Source organism: Corapipo altera, unplaced genomic scaffold (assembly GCF_003945725.1).
Source record: "Corapipo altera isolate COAL_440 unplaced genomic scaffold, ASM394572v1 48b, whole genome shotgun sequence".
Taxonomy (NCBI): Eukaryota; Metazoa; Chordata; class Aves; order Passeriformes; family Pipridae; genus Corapipo; species Corapipo altera.
The window spans coordinates 15,341,199-15,363,002 of record NW_020884884.1 but is presented as its reverse complement, the minus strand read 5'-3'; the positions used below and the strand labels follow the sequence as shown (position 1 = coordinate 15,363,002).

General features: G+C 35.8%; 1 protein-coding gene across 8 annotated transcripts in view; it reads left to right on the top strand.

Annotated features, from left to right (window-relative positions):
* Positions 1–21,804, top strand: part of BIRC6 (baculoviral IAP repeat containing 6) — a 172,705-nt gene that overhangs the window by 96,678 nt on the left and 54,223 nt on the right. For all 8 annotated transcript variants that reach the window (XM_027641287.1, XM_027641285.1, XM_027641289.1 and 5 more), the window contains 10 exons: positions 210–431; positions 3,193–3,973; positions 4,880–5,023; positions 6,622–6,751; positions 9,938–10,069; positions 12,375–12,542; positions 15,102–15,275; positions 16,620–16,816; positions 19,003–19,303; positions 21,197–21,414. In XM_027641287.1, coding sequence (XP_027497088.1) covers positions 210–431; positions 3,193–3,973; positions 4,880–5,023; positions 6,622–6,751; positions 9,938–10,069; positions 12,375–12,542; positions 15,102–15,275; positions 16,620–16,816; positions 19,003–19,303; positions 21,197–21,414 — 2,467 coding nt within the window. The remainder of the gene's footprint in view (positions 1–209; positions 432–3,192; positions 3,974–4,879; positions 5,024–6,621; positions 6,752–9,937; positions 10,070–12,374; positions 12,543–15,101; positions 15,276–16,619; positions 16,817–19,002; positions 19,304–21,196; positions 21,415–21,804) is intronic.

Below are 21,804 nucleotides of genomic sequence, written 5' to 3'. Positions count from 1 at the left end.
AGTTGATATTTGGCTATCCAAGATAAGTGTTTTAAATTAATTTTAGCCCTGATCTAAGTCTTGAGAAAACAGAGCTTGAGCTCACTCTTGAACTTTACTTCCAAGGAATAGATAAATGCGTAAATTGGATTACAAAAAACCAGCAAGCTAATTTGGTTTTGAGTGTTTCTTTGATCCTTTATAATGTGCAACATCATCTTGCCTTACAGAATTCAAGCATTGCTGAAATGGGTCAGTGACTCTGCAAGAGTTGCAGCTATGAAAAAAGGTGGCCGGGTCAGCTACATTTGTCCAAACAGCTCGACGAGAGAGTATGGTCTTTTGATGCCATCCCCTTCCCACTTGCATTGCGTGGCAGCAATTTTGTGGCACAGTTACGAATTGCTCGTTGAATATGATTTACCAGCATTGCTTGACAGAGAGCTTTTTGAGTAAGTATAGCAGTTTTGCAACACATTATTTTTATAACTGAACTGTTTTGTTCACTAAAATGATACAACTTAAAGTGCACTTACTCGTGTTTCTGTTTATGAGATCTTTTAGCGGACTAATCTTGTTGATATTGTTTGCAGTAATTTTCACAGTACTTATAAGTGATCTTCATTAGTATACTGTTATATAAGCATTATTTTATTTGCTGTGGTATCCAGTATCTGTAACAGATAGCTGAGAACTAGGAAGCTGGGGGAATTTTTTTCTTGAAGTTTTTTATTTGGACTTTTGTTATGACCAGTCTGATTTGAAAAAAACAAAAGTACAAAATATGTAGTGAATCTTCAACTATGAATTTACTGGATGTTGGTGGGTTCTAAAGAGAAGTTCACCCTAAACACTATATATGTACTCTTAGTGAGTCCAATTTGAAAATGTATGAGTTAATATTCACAATTTCTGTTGCTTAACTATCTCTTCTGTTCAAAGAAAACAAAAAAAGAGAAGCCACATAACTTTGTTTCATGTACTTTATAGAAATGCAGCTTTTAAATTACGGTATCTAGTCAAGCATCTTTCATTTGTACCACTGAATACAATTCCAGTTAATGAAAGGAACTTCGCACACATGATTTTGTTGTTGCCCTTTTTCTCTTACCGTACTGTCTTCTTCAGGCACAGAGAAACATTGGAACACCAGGAAGTGTATAATTTACAGTTATAGGTACAAGCACATAGAGCTTGTATGTATGTGCAACATGATGCCTTTAGGTTCATGATTATAAGTGAGACATTTTCTGAAGACACTTCAGTGATGCCGTCGTATAAATAATTGTTAATTCAAAATATAAGCTTGTTCATTTTGAGAATCAGTTTAAGGGTTTTAAATTGCAAGTCAGTCCTTTTAGCAATACACTTTAACAAAAATACATTTTCAGGATTTATTTTCACATTTGAAAAGGAAAATCTTTAACAGACTTCCTACAATGGATAGCCCATTTAGATTTATAATAGATATATATAAGTGGGTTTCACAACTGAGTTCCTGTCTTTTGAAGGAGAGTATGTTGTTTTCATACAGGCCAAAATGAAAGAATAGTAATAACTATTGTACCTAGTTTGACTACACATGTTGTAGTATAGCCTCATTACTCTACCTCCTGCCAGATATAAAACTATATCTCATATCAGCCACCATCTGGAGCAAATTATAAAAAACATTTTTAATAAATGTAAAAACATTGGTGTCAGACTTATGGGTAAATAATTCTTCTAATAAAAATACCTTTTCATGTGTGTTCTTCATCCTCTTTAATATTGTAACTTTTGAAATATTTTAATGGATTCTAGCTGTAACACCCAAGTTTCTTCTTCATGTGATAACTCACTTTTTTCTTGGAAATATTTTCTCATCATCCCCATTTTCCATTTCAATTTTTTTGCTTTGGCCAATGGATACTAATCCTTAGTTATTTTCAAATATGTATTTGGAAAAAGAAATCTTATTTTACATAGAGCATGAACTTATCCAGAAATTTTTGGCATTAGGATTGTGTGACTATATAGTTGGAGAGGAGTTTAAGTGTAGCTTAATTATATGTGGACTTTGGGAAATTGTGACTATCTTTCCAGAGTTATGGGTCATTTGGTCACTGAAATGAGTTTTGTGTTGGGGAGGGGTTTTATCAGCCATTCTCTAGACTGGTGATAAACTTTTGGTTAGACCCGTGCTCTGTTCTACTTTCTCAGAGTGCCCTTAGACTAAACACAGAATAACATTTCCATCCAGAAGAGGGAAAAACAATCCTTGTCTTCAAATGGGAATGTAATATATAATGATACATCCAAACTTACTTAATAACCTAGCATTGAAGTGGCACAAGTGTGTGTTCACCTTCGTATGTAAATGTTAAGCTAATGTAACTTATATATGGTGTCAAGGTACTGGGAATGCAGTTTGGAAAACTGTGGGAGTTTTTTTAAGTCTGTTTAGAGTAGGTGAAGTACTTAAAAAAACTCCCACAGTTTTCCAAACAAGTCTGTTTAGAGTAGGTAAAGGATCATTTCACTATTTTACAAGTACCACTTCTGAAATTTAGGCTTGAATAACAGGAGCTAAATTAGCTTCTGCATTCATGTGGCTTGGATTAGCATTCAAGCAGATAGTACTTGGATGTGAGGTCAAAGGTAGGTGGGATTTTAATATCTCTGAGGAATAATTCTGTTGTTAACTTGTATCCTAAATTTAAGTTAAACAAGGGGATAGTGAGGGTAGTGTTGTTAAACCAACAAGATTGCTGCTACTTTCCCTTTTTTTTGCAGCATCTTTAGGTAGAAGCCAAATAATGCAAATCCTAAAAAAATTTTGGAAAGATGTTAAATTACTTTCGGTTCTTACAGAGGATTGAGACTTGTGCATGTGTGTGAGATCCTAATAGCTGCAGCACAAAGAGATTGCAGTTGGTTAAAAAACAGATGTCGACAACTGACAAAAGACTGAAATCTCTTTTTCGTCTGCAGCATACCAGAAAAGTTGGGTTTATATCTATTTTAAATACAATACAAGGAAAGTAATTTAAGCATACAGTTAAGAAATGCCTTCTAGGTAATCAGTGTCCTGCTTTCAGGCTCAGCACAGTGTTTTACAACAGCATCTACAGTAGTTAATCATAAATATGGAAAGATGGTTTATGAACTAATGGAAAAAATGGAAATATGAGTGGCAAACTGTGTATTGACATGGTTTTCTGTCTTCTTCAGGTCACTGTTTAACTGGTCCATGTCTCTTCCCTGCAACATGGTTTTGAAGAAAGCTGTTGACAGTTTACTTTGCTCAATGTGCCACATCCACCCAAATTATTTTTCCTTACTGATGGGATGGATGGGTATCACTCCTCCTCCAATGCAGTGTCAACACAGACTGTCTATGACTGATGACAGCAAAAAGCAGGACCTTAGTTCGTCTTTAACAGATGACTCTAAAAATGCACAAGCCCCTCTTGCACTAACAGAATCTCACCTGGCTACTCTTGCTGCCTCATCTCAGTCTCCTGAAGCTATCAAGCAGTTATTGGACTCAGGTTTGCCTTCACTGCTCGTAAGAAGTCTTGCTAGTTTTTGCTTTAACCATACTTCTAGCTCTGACTGCACTGCACAATCAATGGATGTCACCCAGGACAGGCTCAGGAGGCATCACGTTCCACAGCACTTTAATAAAATGCCTATCACAGCAGACCTGGTTGCTCCTGTTCTCAGGTTTTTGACAGAAGTTGGCAACAGCCACATGATGAAGGATTGGTTGGGTGGCTCTGAAGTCAATCCACTGTGGACAGCACTTTTATTTCTGTTGTGCCATTCTGGTGCTACCTCTGGAGGACACAATATGACGGCGCAGCAGACCAGTGCAAGATCTAGCTTGCTTTCTTCGACTGTAACAACAGGATTGACCACTCAGCAGAGGACAGCAATTGAAAATGCAACAGTTGCTTTCTTCTTACAGTGTATCTCTTGCCATCCCAATAACCAGAGACTTATGGCACAGGTGAGAGAGAAAAATAATAATGTTTTAATTTATTAGTAGCTTCAGCTAACTTTCAAAACTTTCTATGTTTTTTATCTTTCTTTTGTATAATTTGGAGTTTTGTAAGCTGTTATTGACTGGGAAAGTTTTATATTAAAATTGTTAGCTTTTTGATCTGAGTCTGAAAAGTATAAAAGTGTTTTGGCATGGCCATGCAGTCCTGTGTTTAGATTTGTATTCCTCTTGGTTTAGAGGAATAAACTTTAGACCAAAATGCAAAAGACTGTATTTAATTGGATAGGTCTAAACTTCTGTGAAATGGACTTTGAACATCAAGCTTCATACACATATTTAATATTAGTCACCTAAGGAAATTTCTTGGGAAGTTTGCTTGTGCAACCTGTGTCCAAGGAAATGCAGGCTATGTATTGCAGAATATGGCTTTGCATTTCCCATTCTAGTGCAAAATCAGCTATGTTCCTCACAGTCATTAACCTTGCCAACCTAGCTGAATAAGAGTATAATGAAAAAAAGGTTTTTCAATGTTAAGAATGATGATGCCCTGGGAAGAGGTAGACCTCAGTAAAAAAAATTGGGTCAGTTCTCTGTTAATGGCTGGTAGTAGTACTGCAGTGGGAAATTTTTGCTTTAGAAATTCAAAAGCTGTGTTTCTAACTATTTTGAGGTTTTTATCTTTTTGAGTAGTCTATGTATTCATAATTGCTTTGCCATAGTCAGTGTTTAGAACTTTATATAAAGAACCGTATTTGCTGCTGGTATTTTCTTCAGTGGTGCTCATTTCTGATCTGGTTTGAATGATAACTGGAAGGTAAATCTCAGGCACTGCCTATCGTGGCCACGTAGAACTGTATTTTAGAGACCTAAATATAGAAATATTTTAAATCTGATGTCATTTTGCATTCTCAGGTTCTCTGTGAATTGTTTCAGTCCTCTCCTCAGCGTGGGAACCTCCCAACCTCTGGAAATATTTCAGGATTTATTAGAAGGCTTTTTTTGCAGCTGATGCTGGAGGATGAGAAAGTGACTTTGTTTCTTCAGTCCCCTTGTCCAGTAAGAATTTTTGATACCGTATGGTAAACGTGGAATTAATTTAGCCTTTATAAACTAAGTGTGGGTATATTCAGCTTTGAAATGTCACACAGCAGCTTTTCCTGCTGCACACATGGAATTCTGGAAAGTGCCGTTGAATTGTAAGTCGGCATTTTAGAAAAAAATTCAAGGCACTGTGTTAAGATAAAGTCATCTTGTTGAAAATATACTGCTTCTGAAGGATCTGACAACTGAATTTATCTTACATAAGACTTTTTGTAAGTATCCTTGCACACTAGCAGCAAATATAGATAGAATATCTAGTCCTTTCAGTAGTCCTTATCAGTTTCATTAAGGATTGGTCATAGTCAAAATTGGCGGAGATCCTTCAGCATTAGCCGAAATGCCATGAATAAATTCTTGAGTGACAAATACTTGAATTAATTTATAAAGCAGATGTATGCTTTATGCTTCCACATGCTTCACTGGAACAGAACTGTAATTAATGTCTGAAGTGCTCTCCATTGAAGGCTGTGAATAAAAAAAAATGGGAAAAACAGAAGTTATTAAAAGATCTGATGCTCTCACCCAGGAAAAAAAATATTTTCTGTTTTGGTTTCTGCATCTCAGAAGTAAAGTACTACATGAGATATATGACAGGGAAACTGGATCAGATAGTATATAAAATGGAAAAGGAGAGACAAATACAGTTTTACCACAAACATTTAAATGTTTGTTTTAACCTGCCTGACTAATTGTTAACAGGGCCATTGATAATGTAGTAAAGTAACATCAATTTTCTACTTATTTTTTTACATACAACAGATTTGCACAGAAAACTGCTACTAGATATGGAAAAGCAGGAAAAAATCTTGACATTTTCATAATTCAGTTTCTTCTATTAAAAACACCGGGAAACAGTCTGTTTTTACTGAGATGATTCCTCCTCTAACAAGAGAAAAGCCTTAAAAATAATGTGGATGTAGAACATATACTTCTAGTACATCCAACAGCATAACTTTTCAAAGATTGGATCCCTATTTTTATCTATAAAGTTCTTACCAAAGCAGAGAATGATATAAAATGTGAACAGGGCTCAGTCTAAAATATAATAAAATATTTGAAATGTTTTAACTAGTCAGGGCTTAGTTATATATCCTAATAGGAAAAAGTAGATATTAAGTCTAGAATAAACTTCCTCCTCAAGTCAGAGCAATAGAGAAACATCATCTTCCTCTACTCCAAGTATATTGTGATTTTTCTAATTTAATTTCAGAATTAACTTTTCATTTCATAAATAATTGCAAGTCTCAGACACTCAATTTTTCTCTCATATTACAGCTATGTAAAATAATTGGGTTTTTTAAAGCAAAGATGATATCATACTGTTTCTGATCCTAAAACTATTCTAGGCTTTCAAAGCAAATTATTTTGAGTTAAAAAAATTAAACTTGTCCTAACTTGATGCATTTTTACTGTATACCTCCAACGTGAAAGATATGTCAGGGGTTTTTTTAGCACACTAAGAATTTAGCTTTATCTTGCCAAGGTGGCTTTATAAGAGTTTTTATTTCTCAGTGTTAAAATTATGTTAAATGTTGACTGTTTTTTCCTTTCAGCTGTACAAAGGTAGAATTAATGCTACTAGTCATGTAATTCAACATCCAATGTATGGAGCTGGACACAAATTTCGTACCCTTCACTTGCCTGTCTCAACAACTCTGGCAGAGGTTCTTGATCGTGTGTCAGGCAAGTTTGCAGTAGCTCATGGTTTTGGTTTTGTTTTTTTTTAAGATACAGTTTCAGAAAAGAAATCTCTTATTGTTTGTTTGACCATACAAATGATACTGCAAATATGAGTCTTTAAAACACTATGTCTTTCATCCAGTCACTAAAATATTCCCAGTTATATTAGTTAAATATCCTGAAACTTAGTCATATATATCAAGGTTGACCAGGGCTCCACAGACCATAATATGGATTTTGACACCTGAGTGGTGAATATTTTAATCGTAGAATGAATCTCACCTTTGACTTTATTCAATACTTATTAAATTATTACTTTATTTAATACTTTAGAAAACAAAACTGTAAAAGATTAGGGTTAATGATCTTTTTTAAAATTTTTAAATTTAGTTAAAGAGTAGAATTCATACTGAAGATGTCATGTCCATGCTAAAGCTCTGCAGGTAAAACCAGGCAAGATGCAAGTTCATTCTCCTCCAGTAATAAATAGAGCAAAAATTGTTTGGACATGTTATGTGATAAATTTAGTTTTATAAATGTCTAATTAAAAAAAAAACAAACCACACAACAGCAAGCCCAGGAATTCCTCTTTATTCTTAAGATGTGGTTCTCAATAATGTCAAAGAAAAGTCAAAGACCATTACAGCAATTACGGTTTTGCCATATTGGCACACTGAAGGGTGTGCACTTAGTTGCACACCCATCTGTCGAGGTTTGTGCGTTCTTACAGGTAGGTTTACTTGTATGTGTACTTTTTTGGAAAGTGTAGATCAACGTCTAATTTGTGAGGCGAATGAAGATAAGAGGAATTATTGCTCTGTTAGGGCAATAAATATGTTACCTAACAAACTGATAGTACTGAAGTACTCGACTGTTTTAATGTACTAAATGGTAAAATGGTATTTGGCAGAATACTAGATAGAACAAGATGTACTTTGGGATTTTAATCCAAAAATATTGATTCCTAGCAAAATGCTTGGAGCATTATTTAGCAAGGAATTCTTCGCTATTTCTGATAGAATTCTGTATTTATTTACTGTCCGAACACAGTCATGTGTAGAATGTGACTAAGGTCTTACTGACCACAAACTGCACAAGGAACTAATTACTGAAATGAGTGAGATGGTCACTTCATGTGAGGTGGGGATCAGTTGTTGAGCAGTGACATAAACTGTACTGAATAGCTGCCTTAATGGTGCATTGTGGTCAACTTGATAGCCAGCACTAATAAGGATTGGAGAGGGGAATGTGATGATGTGATAGACCATAATGTCTGTAATTGAAAATGGTCAGATGCTTACTTTGTAGGGCACCATAACTTTGGGTTTTGCTACAGAATTGTTGAGCCCTAACTTAACTCTCATTTTAAATTGGAAGAATTAATGGAAATGTTAAGGTTCACTGATGTTTCCGTCCCTCACCTAATGTGATTTCTCTGACTCAAAAACTTTGTGATTCTTGTATGCCATTCTGTGAAGTCCATGGTTAGGACAGAGTGAAGAAGACTTGAATGTATGAGGAGTAAACTGTGTGTTTAGGGTGAGAGGGAGAGAGAAGGGATGGACTGGGTGGGAAAAGAAAGAAAAGACTGTCACCACTGCAACAATTGGAAGTCGTGAAGGTCCTGTGTCAGTCTGTCCCTTGGGTTAACTTCTTTTCTCTTAACTACACTGTTAATGTCTCAAATTAATCATGTCATACTTTCTCCACAAATAAATCACAATAAGCATATTCATTTTGTATGTTTTCTCCCAGCTTTACAAAAAAAGGGGAGTGGGAAAAGAGAGTCTAAAATCATTGCTAAATCTCCTGCTTACATCCCTTCACCATAGGAAGAAAATGCGCAGTACACTGCAGATAGCATTGTCTAGGATGAGTACCAGTTGTTTTGTATTTTGTGCACTTTACTCTTAAGTTACTGGTCTTGGCTGGTCAGAAAAATTGAACAACAAATCTGGGTATCACCTGAGTAGAAAAAAATGCCATTGCTTAAGCTTCCTTAATCATTTTATTAATGACCTTTAATGGGATAAAGCTAGAGCAACTCATTAAACTGCTAGAGCAGTTTAATAATAATAGTAGGAACAGTGATGAGAATTTTTTGATAAGCCAACACCCAGCCTCATATATATATATAGGTATATATACACACACATGTGTATATATAGAGAGAGCAAGTGTGAATGTTGGGTCCTGAGTAGCAGCAGTTTCACACTCTGTATCTTCTTTGGTCTCTAATACTGTCTAATACAGACATAACCAATGTCTTCCGGCACAAATCATAATATATTTCCAAGCAGCCAAACCACATCCCTTTCAGCACTTCATCTACTGGTGACATACAGTTAAAGGTAGTTTGATAGTACTTTTAGGTCTTGAGTCTGGTTATGCCTTAAAGCTGCTGTGGGTGTGTGGAAACAAGTTAATACTCAGAAGCAATTAGAGAATCATTTGGCCATTTTGCTGCCAGTGTTGTACCTCACAAGCTGTGAAATGGTCCATTGTCACCAATCATCAGTGATCTAATAGATTAGATTAGATTTAATAACTTGCTGATACTTGTGATCTACACTAATGATTGAATCAAAATGGTTGAACTGTAGTAATCTAATGTTCACTTAAGCAAACAGTTCAGGTTTTGGATATGTAATGTACTTTAAGCATCTTCCGATTTCAAAGGAACAGTCATACTTGCCACTACTGGAATTGGATCAGTATGTAATACAAGATACAAGATACGCAGACCTAAATAAAACATTTATTTAAATAAGTGTACAACTGTCCTTAAAAAAAACAGCAAACAAAGTTTTGGAATTTCTTTTTTTGTTCCATTTTTGTTGTTGTTGTTTCGTCGAGATTCTTTTTTTTTGGTTCATTGGGGTTTGGGTTTCGAGGGGGATTTTTTGCTTAATCTCAGTTTTGGTTGATTGAAATGGAGTAGTGGGGTTTTTTAACATGAATACATTTGACTCATCAAGTAGTGGTTTTAAACTGTTACAGATTTAAATTGTTAGATAACAGATTTTGGGGGACGAAGGAACCCCAATTACCACAATACCTTAATTCATTGATATTTGAGAATAGCCTTATTAACAACTTAAAAACTGAAATAAAATCGACTTGATATCTCAAAATGCCTTTCTCTCCTCTCTTTTTTTTGGTTTGTGTTTTTATTTTTCCCCTCTGTAGATACACCCAGTATTACAGCTAAGCTAATTAATGAACAGAAGGAAGATAAAGAAAAAAAGAACTATGAAGAGAAAGAAAAAGTTAAAGCAGAAAATGGATTTCAGGACAATTACAGCGTTGTTGTTGCTTCTGGTATGTTGGGGTTTTTTTTCTACCTTTTAAATAATGGATCTTTCTCATGCTAAAAGGGGGGGGGGGGGGGGAGAAAATGTCTACCAACAATTAATTTTACTACTAATAATGGTTACAAAAATTGTAGTACCCAGTTAATGTAACTGACTGTTAGGCAACTACAATTGGTTCCTGGTAGAACAGCTGCTTCTAGCAGATTATATACTTTGACAAATTTGTATCTAAGTATGTGTGTCAGTGATATCTTCATTAATACTGTTGCTAGGATATTTTACAGGATTCTGTAAAGACACACCTGGAGCTTGGTGGGTATTATTACCTCTACCTTCTTGCAGTAGCTGGTGCATTATTATTTAATCACTGCTACTCCCAAAATATGCTTTGGAAATAAAAGGATCCATATACTATGTGTAACAACTGGTGGTACTGTGCTAAAAACTGTCACATGGAGATGTAGGCATAAAACCATTCCACTTGGAAGCAGCAAATACTGGAGCTTCTTCCAAAACATTCACCTTCTAAAAACCTAATGTGAAGAACCTTGTGAAATCTTTCATGTAAACCATTTTCCTCCAAAACTACTGTTGGAGGATATAGATTGAATATAGTAATTTTTCAGTGATATTCAAAGATTACAGCTCAGACAACAGCTGTAGAGGTTGTTAGTGTTTCAGTTTGAGATTCTGGGGAGTGTATTTGTGAGAGAGAGATTAATGAACTTCAAGCTATTCTTTTCCTATCTGGCTTTCTGCCTTCATTGAGGTACCTCAAGTTCATTTACACTTCATGAAGCATGAAGGAGAGATGCTGATTTCCTATGACTTTTGGCATCAATATTTCTTCTGCTTTTTATTTTGGCTCTTTAGATGTAGATATAACTTTTAACTCAAATGTTGAATAGGGCAGCAGTTTTGTGGATCTTGGTATATGTTAAAAGCAACACATCTGATGTTAATTACACCACCTTTATCTGAGGAGGTATTTACAGTAGGTGCCACTTAAACGTGGTAAACATGTTTTAGGAATATCTAAACTATTAGTAGGTGCAAGCAAAGGGTTGAAACATGAATAAAGAATCTAGGAAGAAAGAAAAATATTATGCCAACCTTGAAAATAGGACATAGCATAGTTAGTCATATCTCATCCCAGCTGCATTTCTAATTCTACTGCCTTTTATAGCCCATTACATATTAGAAAGAAGCAGATTTAAGTTTTTTTCTTATTTTGATTCTAATTTTTTCCAGTTAAGTAAAAGAGTTTAAATGTAAACTTATTTCATTTGCATTTGTTTTTACTACCTGTCTGTGAAATCTTTTCTTATTTTGTCATTGATTTTTCGTATGTTCTGGCAATTTTTTTACGTGAGTCCTCAGAGTCTCACATAACCAGTATTTAACTATTTACCTATTGGTAGAATTAATAAAGAGCAAAGGTGGTATTTGGAGCCTGATCTTCCTGAAGTAAGCTACTTTAGTATGCTGAGATTACTGGAGAATGCATTGTGTATTTGAGCTGCTCCTAATGATCAGCTGAAACCAGAGTGTATTACAGCATTTCAATTGTGGATATTTAGTCTTGCAGTTGCTCCTGGATAATGATGTCAGTAATTGTGTGTGTCTTTGTATCTTGGCCTACTGGCTTTTTAACTTTGTCTGTCACCTGCTTACAAGGGTACATGATTGTAGTATAATTCTGCTGTACTTTAAGTCAACTTAAGCTGTCCCAAAATAAGGCAGTCTTGCTATGTAAGATCAGTAAGCTTTTATGTAGCTATTCTGCCTTATAATTTTCATGTAGTGCTTACTTCAAATGTTTTGAACTAGGCAACTTTAAAAGCACATTTAAAAATACTTTTCATATGGTACTGTCAGTACTGCAGCTGAAGTCACCTTCATAGGCCAGACAAGTGGTTGTTATCTGTCTGTATGTCTGTCAATTTGAAAAATTTTGCCTTTCTTGCTTTCAGTTGTAGAGACAACTTAAAAAAGTTCTATCGTAGGGCCTATTGTGAGACACACTTTAACTAGAGCAGAATCAGAATGGCTTTTGCTTTTATGGATGATATCATCTAGTACAGTTATGGTGTATGTTTAGGGCTTAGGAGAATGCACAGACTCTAACTGTAAAACTACTAGGATTAAATGCAAATATATTTTATATATGAATGCTATTCTGGTATTTGATTAGCCAGTGAGGTAAAATTCTACTTTTTTTCTATCATTGAAGGTACTGAATACATTGTATCTTGGCTAACTGAAGGTATTAAATACTAGAACAACTTTTGATATTTTTATTTTCATACTAGGTTTGAAATCTCAGTCAAAAAGAGCTGTTTCATCCACCCCTCCACGTCCACCGTCGAGGCGAGGAAGAGTGATGGCAGATAAAGTAGGTTCGTCTTCCTCAGGAGGAGAATCTTCCAGCAAGACCATTAGTGTTCCAGTCTTTAATCTATACCATAAACTTCTACCAGGTAACTTTAATAATGCATTTTGAACACCAAAATTATGTTTTTTTCAGTGGCTGATACGTCATCAGGAAGTAGTTACAATGTTAATGGCCATCTTTATCTTTCTATTGAGCGTCTTTGAAGTGTGGAGCCCTTCTGGGCTTGTAATGGCTTTCAACTGGAAAGCATTACAGCCTCTTCAACTGCAGCATTATAGCGTCATAGTGCCTTGAAAAAAATAACAATTATGTTGATCTTCCTTGAAGTTCAATTCCTTGTTCCTAAACTAAATCTCAAAAAGTTTCCACTTTCACTCACAAATGAAAACAGGGTGAGTTTGTAAGGTGACTCACTTTCCACATTTTCTTTCACCTGCAAGACAGAACTGAACTGATATTAGTGCCCTGTTATTTCATGTTCTGAATGGGCAACCAATTTGCATTGCTCCCTGGAAGGTTGATTTGCCAGTTCAGAAATATTCTTGAATTCCATAAAATTTGTGTTTTTAAAAAACAGCATGTCCCAAGCAGTTAGTCATGTTTTACGTATAGCAGATATGTTCTCACATTTTTATGAGCTATCTGGACAAAGCTGGTGGCAAGGCTGGCAATCTCTCTTGTATAGAGAGAGATTGGTGTGACTGCTGTGACTTAGATCAAGAAAAACAGGACAGAAACATGTGTGCAACACTTCAATATTATGCAGAAGAGCTTCTATTTGTTTTATAGGATAAAAACAAGGAACCAGCTGATGGAATGAAGTGGTTAACTTCTGATCAAAGTCATTTTCACCCATAAAATCTTAATTTGAAACTTAGTACCAAATTACTGGCTTTGAGGCTATCCTGACAATTATTAGGGGGATCATATACTTGGATTAAAATATCTAAAATTGATAGGCTAAACCTGGTGGGATGAATCCTGTGATTGGTGTGCCATGATGGATGCTTACAGGCTCTTCAGAAGTGATAAGGAGGGCAGGCGACCATGAAGCACAGCATCACCAGCTGGTCTAGGGAGTAGGTTGTCCTGCTCTGCTCTGCACTGGTGCAGCCTCACCTTGAATATTGTGTGCAGTTTGGGCACTGCAATATAAGAAAGATATTAAGCTGTTAGAGAGTGTCCAAAGGAGGGCAGCGAAGATGGTGAAGGGCCTTGAGGGGAAGCCATGGGAGGAGCAGCTGAGCGCACTTGATCTGTTCAGCCTGGAGGAGACTGAGAGGAGACAACTCATTGCAGTCGACAACTTCCTTGTGAGGGGAAGAGGAGGGGCAGGCACTGATCTTGTCTCTGCGGTGACCAGTGACAGGACCTGAGGGAATGGCCTGAAGTTGTGTCAGGGAAGGTTTAGGTTGCATATTACCAAAAGATTTTTCTCCCAGAGGGTGGTTTGGCACTGGAACAGTCTCCCCAGGGAGGTGGTCACAGCACCAAGCGTGACAGAATTCAGGAAGTGTTTGGACAATGCTCTCAGGCACACAGTGTGATTCTTGGGGCTGTCTTGTGCAGGGGCAGGAGCTGGACTTTGGTTGTTATGAGTCCTTTCCAACTCAGGACATTCTATGCTACTGCAGTTTTGGAGACAAGATCAAAACCCAGTGCCTATTTTCAGTATCTAGCTGGTAAAGGTAACTACTGATGGTAATGTAGAACATTCTGTGTTTGTGATCTGGTTGGTCATGTCTTGTGCAGCAGACAGTTGTTACAAAAAAATAAGCCATGCAAAGCAGAATCAGTGATGGCAGAAAGGACATGAACTTGCACAATGGCAAGGCACTTTTAATTTTTATTTTTAGACACTATCTTCAGTTGAAGAAACAGGCTGTTACCAAAGACCTCTTGGATGTTGTGTAACTTAATTAAGTGCAGTCAGGATGAAATGGGCATGCTCCATCTAAAATATTTCATGTGTAAGTCTACTTTTTTGTCCAGAAAAATTATTCTGCCTTCAGAGTAACTTGTAATTTCAGGGAAGAACATATTCATAATCAATGAAGTGGCCAAAACCTGGAGTTGAGTAATCAGTTTGGACTGTATTGCATGTGCATTTCAAGTCTACATTGCAGCTGAGAAAAGTATTCCTGGCAGTGCCTTTCATTTTTCTTGCTGAGTTGTGTCCTTATACAGGAGTAGTGAGCTATGCTTGAGACCAATAGGACTGAAGAAGAATTGCAGGTTTCTTTGGTTTTCAGTTTTTTCCCCATCAGCCATTTTATCTTATGGTCACACACATCTCTACCCTCACAATTCAAAGGTGATGTGTAGGTAGTGTTTAAGAGGAGGGGACAGCCAGTACCCACTTAAAATGCACATCAAATTACAACCGTAGCCATTTGTTAAATGATCTCTCAGTACAGAGCTGCCTTAGGTAATATTGGCATAGATCTTTCTAAGGATTGGTTCCAAACTGATGGGACCCCTTTTCACAAGTGAACAAATGGTAAAATTAAGGCCTTGGTTTGGAGCCAGATAATATTTAGTCTACTTGGCATCTATGATGCAAGTAATGAACAGCACCTGGATATGTATGTTAAAAGAACCCAGTCAGAATTTTCTTCTCTGACTTGATGCCATCGTTGTTTAGGTCAACCATTACCAGCTGAAATGACACTTGCCCAGCTTCTGACTCTGCTGTATGACCGTAAACTCCCTCAAGGATATCGATCAATAGATTTGACAGTTAAACTTGGTTCCAAAGTCATCTCAGATCCAAGCTTATCAAAAACAGACTCATTTAAACGTCTTCACACAGAAAAAGGTGAGTGTTCTTACTTTTCTGGCATATTCCTTTTTAAAATGTTTTTATTTTGGACAAAAATTGTTTGGATTTTCTTGATAAGAAACAGCAGTTTTCTGTATTTTATTGGCTGAGTTTCCTGAGCCATTCTTTTCTAGACACATGCTAAATTTCATGATAAAGTACAAATTCATTGCCTGTCTATATTATATCTGTAAGATAGACCAATACAGTTGTTCTGGTTTCACTTTTATTTTCCTTGTTGTAGTGTTGTATGTGATAATGATTATATGATTTTATAGATACAGTATATTTTATTTCTTGACATGTGTAGTAGTTCTCTGTAGTAAGTGTTTGTCCTGATAATCAGAGCAGATCAGGTAAAGCAAGAGTTGTTTGAAACCATACAAGTTATAGAAGCCTGTGGAGTTTTTTATTGCAACATTTTTGGGTGCCTAATGCTGCTTTGAAAATGGTGATTTCTCTCAAGCCCATCTAAGCAGGTCTTATAACTCCAGCTTTTAAAAACATATTTTTAACATTTTCTAATATGGTCTATTTCTTGATAATGTTTTTGCCAATTGCTTGCAATCTGCTTACTGGGAAGGTGCTGGGGAATGGGAAGGGAGGAGCTGTATCCCAAGAATCTGTTTTGAAATATTTTTATATCATCCCTTTAGGCAAGGACTTAGAGAAATGGGACCTTGAAATTAAGCTAATTGTGATCTGCTTATCATCAACCTACTGACACAGCATGAAATTCCAAAGTTAATCATTCAGCTATTTCAAGACAGAGGCTCCTTTTAATAACTGTTCACTTGATAGTCTGTTTCTAGAAAAGATAAGAAACAAGTGCTGAAAGAAAATCTAATTTTTTTGATATCTGGCCTGAAGTAAGTATTTCATGACTCCATACAGTGGCTGGATATACAGATCTCTTGCCGTATTGAGAGACCATTCTTTTTCAAATAATATTTTTGTTCTGTTTTGCAAATTATTTAAACTCTAAACCTTCAATAGATATATTACTATTGGAATAAAACTCAAAAATCATTAGAGGAGATTCAGTTTAGGAGCTGAGTTGCATGCGAAGACATGAAGGTCCTCTGAACATCTCTTAAATTATTAGGCACTTTTTTTTTTCAACTTGAGACAAATACATGGATCTGCCATCACTGGCAAGAGCTATCACTAATACTTTTATTTTCTTTTGATGTTCTTGCCCTCATTCTTTTCAGGTTCTTGGCTCAGATTTTCCTTGTGAAAGAACCAGTACTTCTGAAGTTCACTTTTAAATGAGAACAAAGAAATAAACGCGGTATGGATGATGATGTAATAATTTCTTTTACCTCTGTGTTTTTGTAGAGCATGCAGATTTACTGGGACCTTGCCCTGAAGATGAAGCCATCAGTCCTGGGGATGAGTGTATGGATGCAGTTCTAGATGAATCGCTTCTTGAAACCTGTCCCATTCAGTCTCCACTGCAAGTGTTTGCAGGCATGGGTGGATTGGCTCTTATTGCAGAGAGACTTCCTATGCTTTATCCTGATGTAATTCAACAAGTGAGTGAAAAAAATAACTGTCAGACCACGTGTTGAGAGTATTTTGTTTGTTTGCTTAAGGACAATATTTTCCTTATATTTCTCCATGGTTCAGTTTAACATCTCAGCTGTGTGGGGAAGCTGCTTCAAAATAAGCAAGCATATAACTCCACAGCCCAGTCCAACTATACAGATTACTCCCCTGTGGTTGCCATAGGCTGCTTGTATGACCATGTCCTTGTGGGACAAAGTCATGAACTGGTTGCTGCTTGCCTTGGTTCTGTTAGCTCATAAAATATCTTGGAGGGTACAGTAACATAGAGTTGCTGAAGTACTATAAAGGTATACTTACTTATCATGTAATTGCTCATGTAAAATGTACCCTGAGAGATATTTCTATGGTTAAATTCAGTTCTATGAATCTACTATGTAACTTTATTTTAGATTTATTATTATAAATAATAAATAACAGTGTAATCTTAATTATATTTATATTCATAAATAATATATGCATTATTTATTTGTGTACTTATATAGAGAATTTCTTTGGAGGCACTGATAGGCATTTCAAAAGTGTCAGTAGTGGCATTAGTCTGGAATTACTCTTTGACTGTTGTTCAAGGTACACAATGTTTGCTAAAAAGGGAAAAAATAACCTATGAATTATTCAAATTCTCTTTGACTGTATATTTGAAGTCTTTGGCTGATAGTGTTAATAGGAAAGAATATTTATTCCCTTTGAAAGTGAATTAATTGTGAATTAAGGGTGCTGTTCATTACCCTGTCTGTAAAATTATGGCAGCAGTAGGAACCCTGTAGTGAAACTGGGTAATTAGTATGCATCCTTTGTAAATAGTTCTGCAGAGGTCTTAGAGGTCTAGTACCAAGGCAGTTCAAAAATTAGAAGTTAAGGAAATGTGTTAACATAAACAGTTACTGTATTATGAAATCCAAGAAAGTTAATGTGTACTCTGCATTAAAGAAAACTGGTACATGGAATTCTGCAACAGATGAAAGGCAAAGTATGACCATGAGAAGTTTCATTCCTTATTTTCCTTCTTTTTGTATAGTCCTGGGAAGTTATTGTCTTTTCACAATTTCTTAGCTTGAGAAGTATGTTTGGATTCAAATACTGAGTAAGAATTCTGTGATCCATAAAAACAAATTAAGTACAATAATACCAAATAGAATATTCAGAGTGAATACTGATGATTTCTCCAAACCCTTAATACTTTAATTTTACTTTTATGTTTCTCTAAGTCACTGGTACTTCTGATTCACATAATGTGTAGATGATTGGAATGAATGCAGCAAAACATGACTTTGACTTTAAATTAGGAATTTGGTATTCTGGATAAATTCTGCAAGGCCATTTCAGATTAATCTTTTCCAGTTTAGATCAGTCCAGTGATACATACTAAAATATTTAAATATGATTGAATCAGTTTATCTGAATAGCATGAAAGCCTGAAAATTCTATAATGTTTAATTACGAGAGGGACCTCGTTGTCATACCTTCCTTAAAATTATTTGACTGTGTCTTGGGGCACTGTACAACTATTACCCCCTTAAACTCTGATTCCCATCATAGTGCCTGATTGCATAGTCCTCAGGTCACAAAACAGACTGTTCCATTAGAGTACAATAGTAATAAAGCCTGCCAAATCAATTGAAAGGATCACGAGTTACTGTAAGACTGCTAAGATGTACAAATTTATTCTTAGTTTTTAAAGGCCTGATAATGAATTCTGCTTCATTTTTACAGTATGTCATTAAAAATTAAACACTTGAGTTCACCATCAGTGTTTAATATTAAAATTAAAAGGACCATTTATCAGTCTGATAACAGTCTGATATATAAACTAATCTTTGTGTTGTTTGCTTCAGTGTAATTTGTGTCTCCTATGCCTCTATGTTTTAAGCAACACACTTTAACTGAGGATTTGAGGTTGGGAAAATGCATTTGCTTGCTTACTTGCTTGTGCAGGCAGGACTTCCTAGCACCGTATGGAAGGTGCAGCAAGTATGCCCTTTTCAGTCATTTAACCTGGTCCCTTTGTGTGCAAATGGTAGTGTATTTCATGTGACATCTTTCTTGTGCCCTGTATTAAAATTGCATGTTCTTTAGATCCTAACTGCAATAAATTTTTGTCTAAGGTGTTTAACTGAATAACTGGCAAATTTCTTTGTTGTTTTTGTTGGTTAAGGTGAGCACTCCAGTGGTTACATCGGCCACGCAAGAAAAGCAGAAGGACAGTGATCAGTTTGAATGGGTTACCATTGAACAATCAGGGGAATTGGTGTATGAAGCACCAGAAACAATTGCTGCAGAGCCCCCACCCATCAAGTCAACAGTTCAGACTATGTCTCCTATACCTGCGCATTCTTTGGCTGCCTTTGGTTTATTTCTTCGTCTCCCGGGCTATGCTGAGGTGCTGCTAAAAGAACGGAAACATGCTCAGTGTCTGTTGAGATTGGTGTTGGGAGTTACAGATGATGGTGAAGGAAGTATGTGCTGCAATTATTACCTTTTTTTGTAGACCACAGCTAGATCATTTTACTTAGATTTATTTACACCGTATTGCCTTTAGCAGAAAGTTAGAATTGATTTGTGCAGAACTGTGTTGCTAGAATCTTTGATGGTCTGTTGTTTCTAAATAATAAATTCTTGCTGTCAAAGTTTTATCACAGTCATCAGTACTCAAGTGTTCTCATCTAGACGTCAGAGTAATTGTAAAATAACTGCTGATTAAACTTACAATGACACTGTCAGGATGACTGCGTTCAGACAAAACTATCTTAGTAGCCAGATATGCTCTACTAATTGACCAAACATCCTATAATTCTGCAACCAAATGGAGAAAAATATGGATAGGAGCATTGCTACAACAGATGTAGAATAAACTGTTTATTAATACTGTTTTGGAAAAGGAGAAAAAAATCTAAAGATCATAGTGACCAAATTGCCTAAGCAGGGTCTCTACCTTTATAGTGTGAGTTCAGAGGGAGAAGTAGGGTATTCTTCAGTGAATGGACAAGCCAAGAGACAATTTGTAGTTGGTGTCTTTGCAACTGAACCTGCAACTCTGCATATAGTTCTAATATTTGTGTTTCTTACTGTTTTGAAAAACTGGAAGAGTGCGTATGAAGTATGGTTTAGTATGTTTAAGACACTTCATTGGTTATGGCTTTGTGATGAAATCAGGCAGTGTTAGGTTTACAGTTGAACTTGATGATGTCAAGGGTCTTTTCCAACCTACATGATTCTGTGTTTATGACTTTGAAAAGAGGTGCTGTTTTTTCTAGGCTGCAGTCATCTGAACTATTTAGCAGTCCTATTTAGAGTGGTGTGCAACATGTACCTCATGAGACCAGCTGAAAAAATAGGAGCCTCATTTACCCTTCCTTCTGTTTATCTTTCTATTTCTCTTGTACATATTTGTAATGTATTTCAGTTTAGACATTTGGATGATGATATAGCTGATAAACTCTAAGAATGAGGGAGAAAATAATATATGTAAAATTAGAAGGAAACTTCTGAATGGAGTTGGCTATTTCAAAGTATTTTTAGTAGTTGAAACCTTTTCAGTTGTCAACTGTCTCTATTTACATATGCCCTGGGGGAGGAATGTGGAATGTATTGTTAAATACAGGAAAAAATCAAGACAGTTTCCCAAATCTGAGTATTCCATTAATAGGTCACTCCATTATTTGAAATGTGGCTTTTAAAAGAAGTAATTTTTACTCATAATGCAAAGGAGTTAAAAAATTTAAATAATTCTAGTACAAAATTCAAACATGCAACTCATCTACTTAAAATTACGTTAGTATTTCACCACGTATTCAGCTTGAATAGCATCACTGCTTGGTCTGTGTCAGTGAGTTAATTCCCGATTTGGGCACATAAATACAAAAAAGAATCCTACGTCATGATAAACTACAGCTCCTTGTCAGCTAAGCTGCTATCAGCTGATCACGTACATTCTTTAATTTGCTGTATTTGAAATGTTTAAAAGTAAATATATATATACATATATATATATTTAGTATATATTTATATAGTGTATATATATAGTAAATATATATATATATTTATATATGTAAAATTATTTTGAACTGCCTTCCAAACCAGTTTTCTCCCTAGAAATGGTGAATCAGATTTTTTAAATTTGGTTCTTAACCAAATCCATGAATAAAATAAAGAAACATTCTTTCTTCCACACTCTCCTTGTTATGAAATTTTTTTTTTGAAGGGAAACCTAATATTAGATAGCTTGATATATGCAAATGCTTAAGTTCTTAGTAGATTTCTGCATGTTCCTAAACTATTGCAGACATTAATAGACTGCATTGAACTACTAAACTAAAGTGTGGGTTTGATGTTTTTCTTCTTCAATCTAGGTCATATCCTGCAGTCTCCTTCAGCAAACGTGCTTCCAACTCTGCCCTTCCACGTGTTGCGCAGTTTGTTCAGCACTACGCCGTTGACTACGGATGATGGAGTATTGCTTAGGCGGATGGCACTGGAGATTGGGGCTATACACCTTATCCTTGCTTGTCTGTCTGCTCTAAGCCACCATGCACCAAGGGTGCCCAACTCTAGTCCCAACCAGGCAGAGGTATGTTTATCAGCAGAGTATGTGCCACTGAGAAGCAGTAAGAGTTCTAACTATAAAAAAAAAATAATCTCATTGCTTTCATTATGGGCTAATTTCTGCAGACTTGACATTTGACTATAGAACAAAAATAGTTATAAAGTACTCAATCAAGTAATTGTCTGTGCATGTTGCAAATAAACATAGTAATCATGAAATATAACCAACAAAGAAACCTTGTCATGAGGCATTAAGATGTAATCATGTTCTTTCACAGGACATTCTTTTTTGGTGCATGAGAGGCATAATGTCCAGTGGATGGTGGTTCTTTAATCCCCATTAGATAGCATAACCTCATTGTCTACATTCATCATCTAAACTCTACTGGTTGCAAATTATTTCCTTTTAAATGCT